This window comes from Salmo salar, chromosome 09, assembly GCF_965601325.2.
Source record: "Salmo salar chromosome 09, fSalSal1, whole genome shotgun sequence".
Taxonomy (NCBI): domain Eukaryota; kingdom Metazoa; phylum Chordata; class Actinopteri; order Salmoniformes; family Salmonidae; genus Salmo; species Salmo salar.
The window spans coordinates 156661152-156665815 of record NC_138299.1 but is presented as its reverse complement, the minus strand read 5'-3'; the positions used below and the strand labels follow the sequence as shown (position 1 = coordinate 156665815).

Below are 4664 nucleotides of genomic sequence, written 5' to 3'. Positions count from 1 at the left end.
AAAGCAGCACAGTGAAATGTCATGTTGCTATCCTGTCTTTAAAGCAGCACAGTGAAATGTCATCCTGCTATCCTGTCTTTAAAGCAGCACAGTGAAATGTCATGTTGCTATCCTGTCTTTAAAGCAGCGCAGTGAAATGTCATGTTGCTATCCTGTCTTTAAAGCAGCGCAGTGAAATGTCATGTTGCTATCCTGTCTTTAAAGCAGCGCAGTGAAATGTCATGTTGCTATCCTGTCTTTAAAGCAGCGCAGTGAAATGTCATGTTGCTATCCTGTCTTTAAAGCAGCACAGTGAAATGTCATGTTGCTATCCTGTCTTTAAAGCAGCACAGTGATGATACGTTATTACAATAGAGGCAATAATATCCACAGTGGCCCATAGAGACCGTCCCATTACGCCTGTCTCTGATTGGATAACTCTAGTCCACCATGCCCTGCAGCTGTCTTTGTCAGTATAAAACTCAGTGTAGGAGTCTGCTCAGGTCTCAGGTCAGGGAGTGAAACCCCTTCAGAGTGTGTATGAGAGTGTGATGCAGCTGCTGTGGGTGGTAGTGGTGGGGTTGTTAGGAGTCTTTGGGGCAGAGGGTACGGAGACTGTCTGTCGGATGCTGGGGAGTCCAGAGTTCCCTCTGCTGTCCAAGGAAGGAGACGTGACTATAGGAGGAGCCTTCTCCATCCACAGCAAAATCACACAGCCCCCGCTCTCCTTCACAGAAACACCACCCCCTCTCACCTGCTCCAGGTAAGCTCCTTCACAGTCACCACTTCTCACCTGCTCCAGGTAAGCTCCTTCACAGTCACCACTTCTCACCTGCTCCAGGTAAGCTCCTTCACAGTCACCACTTCTCACCTGCTCCAGGTAAGCTCCTTCACAGTCACCACTTCTCACCTGCTCCAGGTAAGCTCCTTCACAGTCACCACTTCTCAACTTCTCCAAGTAAGCTCCTACTCGGTTACAGTTTATTGAATATTTGGCTATTTTATTATTATAATTATTTTTTTAATCAAATTAAACACAACTTTTGTGGTTGTATGCTCATGATTTGTACGACTTTAACTGATATTTTTCTTAACCCTTCCTCTAGTGTAAACCTCAGAGAGTTCCGATTTGCTCAGACCATGATCTTCGCCATCGAGGAGATCAACAACAGCGACACTCTGCTTCCAAATGTCTCTATTGGATATCGTATTTATGACAACTGTGGCTCGACTCTGTACTCTATGCGTGCGGCCATGGCCCTGATGAACGGTCAGGAGAGGACGGTGGGAAAGACCTGCATTGGCCAAACAGCAGTTCACGCCATCATCGGAGAGTCAGAGTCCTCCTCCACTATAGTGATGTCACACACCACCGGTCCATTCCAAATACCTGTGGTAAGAGGCCCTATAGGACAAGCAATTATATGAGAATTTAAGTCAATCTGGTTTTAGTGTATTCAGTTCCGTCACTTTCTCTCTCCCTCTGTCTCTCCCTTTCTCTTTCTCTCCCACTCCCTGTCTCTCTCCCTTTCTCTCTCTCTCCTTGTCTCTCTCGTCCTCTCTCTATTCTTCAGATCAGCCACTCTGCCACATGTGAGTGCCTTAGCAGTAGGAAGGAGTACCCTTCTTTCTTCCGAACCATCGCCAGTGACCTCTATCAGAGCAGAGCCCTGGCCCAGCTGGTCAAGTACTTCGGCTGGAGCTGGGTGGGAGCGGTCAACAGTGACAGTGACTATGGCAACAACGGCATGGCTATCTTCCTGGCTTCAGCCAAGGAGGAGGGTGTCTGTGTGGAATACTCAGAGAAGTTCAGCCGGACGGAGCCAGAGAAGCTGTTAAAGGTCGTTAATGTGATCCGAGGTGGGACGGCCAGGGTGATCGTAGGCTTTCTGGCCCACGTGGAGATGAACAACCTGCTGGAGGAGCTCAGTCTGCAGAACATCACCGGCCTACAGTTTATTGGTGTGGAGGCTTGGATCACTGCAGACAGCCTAGTCACCCCTACTAGCTACAGTGTGCTGGGGGGTTCACTGGGGTTCGCTGTCCAGAAGGCCAACATCAGCGGCTTCTCCGAATTTGTGATAAAGCAGTTCTGGGACACGGCATTTCATTGCACAGAGACAAGCCTCCAGGAGAATGCAACAGTGAGTAGGCCTTGTAGTGAGAGTCAGGATCTGATAGAGCTGAGAGAATATAATGCAGATGTGGAAGAGCTCAGATACTCTAGTAATATCTATAAAGCCATATATGCAGTGGCCCACTCTCTGCACAGCTTACTGAAGTGCAAAGAGGGACGCGGATGTGATCATAATGTGAGAACTGAACCTTGGCAGGTAACAGCAACTAAAAACATCCATTCTCTATTCCTCACTGCCTGTCTATATCTCAAAATAAAAAAAACTTATAGTTGTTCCTTTTTTTCACAGGTAGTGGAGTCTCTGAAGCAGGTGAATTTCACCATAAAGACAGGGGACCAGGTGTGGTTTGACAGTACAGGTGCTGCAGCAGCCACGTACGAGGTGGTGAACTGGCAGCGTGGGCCAGACGGAGGGGTCCAGTTTAAACCAGTGGGTTACTATGATGCCTCCCTACCCCCGGGACAACAGTTTGTCCTCAGGACAGAGGACATCATGTGGCCTGGTGGGCTCCAACAGGTACAGTAAATAGGTGCCAACAGATTTAAACTAACTGTTTACAAACAGAACGTTTCTGAATAAAAGAAGCTTAGCGGTTAGAGCGTTGGGCCAGTAACTGAAAGGTTAAATATCTGTCGATGTGCCCTTGAGCAAGGCATTTAACCCTAATTTGCTCCAGGGGCTCTGTAATACTATGACTGACCCTGTAAAACAACACATTTCACTCCACCTATCCGGTCTATGTGACAATAAAACATATTTTCCTTCCTTATTGTGTGGCTCATTATTACAATTGAAAACATTTATGTAACAAACCCTGCTGGAGTAAAACATGTAAAATTTACAGTAAACCGTGTATGCTCTCTGTCCCCTGAAGATGCCTGTGTCAGTTTGCAGTGAGAGTTGTCCCCCAGGTACTCGTAAGGCTGTACAGAAAGGAAAGCCTGTATGCTGTTATGACTGTGTCCCATGTTCAGAGGGAGAGATCAGCAACGCTACAGGTACTACAAGCCCAACACTCATTCTACGCAGAACTTACACGAATTGTGCGATGTGTGTCCTAATCCAGTTTTTCAGAGTTCAGTCCTTGGTCAATGTAATGTCTAGATTATGACATCATGTGTTCTACTTTACTACTAATCATACTAATCATGATTTCCTTTCAGATTCTAATGGCTGCATACACTGCCCTGATGAGTACTGGTCCAATCTCGGCAGAGACAAATGTATATTTAAGGCTATTGAGTTCCTGACCTTTACTGAGGTCATGGGGATTGTACTTATGCTTTTCTCCTTGTTTGGAGTGTTTCTAACTGTGCTTGTGGCTATTCTCTACTTGATAAAGAAAGACACTCCCATCGTCAGGGCCAACAACTCTGAGCTGAGCTTCCTGCTGCTCTTCTCCTTGACTCTGTGTTTTCTGTGTTCTCTTACTTTCATTGGACGGCCCTCTGAATGGTCCTGTATGCTGCGCCACACAGCGTTTGGGATCACCTTCGTTCTCTGCATCTCTTGTGTTCTGGGGAAAACAATAGTGGTGTTGATGGCCTTCAGGGCTTCACTTCCAGCCAGTAATGTCATGAAATGGTTTGGTCCTCCACAGCAGAGGCTCAGTGTTCTGGCTTTCACTCTCATACAGGTCCTGATCTGTGTTCTTTGGTTAACAGTCTCTCCTCCTTTCCCCTACAAGAACATGAAGACATATAAGGAAAAGATCATTCTAGAGTGTGATGTGGGTTCAGCTATTGGTTTCTGGGTTGTGTTGGGGTATATAGGACTCCTGTCTCTCTTGTGCTTTGTGCTGGCTTTTCTGGCTAGGAAGCTGCCTGATAACTTCAATGAGGCCAAATTCATCACCTTCAGCATGCTCATATTCTGTGCAGTCTGGATCACCTTTATCCCAGCTTATGTCAGCTCTCCTGGGAAGTTCACTGTAGCTGTGGAGATCTTTGCTATTCTGGCCTCTAGTTATGGAATGCTTTTCTGTATATTTGCTCCTAAATGTTGTATAATCCTGTTTAAACCTGAGCTAAATACCAAGAAACACATGATGGGGAAAATGAAATGAAATGGAAACTTACAATAAAAACATGTAATGATGCTTTTCCTAAAAAAAAAATCCATGTGCTGCTCTGCTGGAATACGTAAAACATGTAATTCGAAATGTATTAAGCTTCAATGCTATTCTGTCAACATACAGTACATGCACCCCACTGCCAGTGAAAGACACAAGCAAATGGCATGTCCTTATTCTGGTAAATACGCTACTGGGTCTTTCCACAAAATGTGTCCCTTTTGGCTAGTGTAACTTGGTGGGAAAAAAGAAGGTTTATTTCACCTGATTTTAATATTCTGTCATGAAGAGGACATGTTCAACTGAATAAAAAACATGTTTTCCCATCTCAAGAGGCTAAATATATATATTTTGTCAGTGCCTTTGAAAGTTACAGTCCTTAATTGAAACAATACTAAAGCCAACACCCTGCCTCAGTTTTGGTAAAAATCTGTTTAAAAAACTTCTTCATGATCAGTGTCCCTTCCACGGGACGG

At 45.4% G+C, this 4664-nt stretch overlaps 1 protein-coding gene across 2 annotated transcripts; it reads left to right on the top strand.

Annotated features, from left to right (window-relative positions):
- Positions 1-505: 505 nt before the first annotated feature.
- LOC106613290 (extracellular calcium-sensing receptor-like) lies at positions 506-4319 on the top strand. 2 transcript variants are annotated; one of them, XM_014215378.2, is made up of 6 exons: positions 506-742; positions 1086-1374; positions 1554-2312; positions 2406-2633; positions 2992-3115; positions 3281-4319. In XM_014215378.2, the coding sequence occupies exons 1-6, from the start codon at positions 531-533 to the stop codon at positions 4180-4182; spliced, it is 2514 nt and encodes an 837-aa protein (XP_014070853.1). In that variant the 5' UTR covers positions 506-530; the 3' UTR covers positions 4183-4319. The 2 variants fall into 2 exon arrangements, with proteins under 2 accessions (XP_014070853.1, XP_082811715.1); XM_082955589.1 differs by having other exon boundaries at positions 1554-2319; positions 2395-2633.
- The last annotated feature ends 345 nt before the right edge of the window (positions 4320-4664 follow it).

Excerpts from the sequence above, each read along its gene's own strand:
- LOC106613290 (XM_082955589.1), top strand. The coding sequence starts at position 531 with ATGCAGCTGCTGTGGGTGGTAGTGGTGGGGTTGTTAGGAGTCTTTGGG. Across the intron at positions 1,375-1,553 it reads GTCCATTCCAAATACCTGTG|ATCAGCCACTCTGCCACATG; the intron begins GTAAGAGGCCCT and ends TCTATTCTTCAG. Across the intron at positions 3,116-3,280 it reads AGAGATCAGCAACGCTACAG|ATTCTAATGGCTGCATACAC; the intron begins GTACTACAAGCC and ends ATTTCCTTTCAG.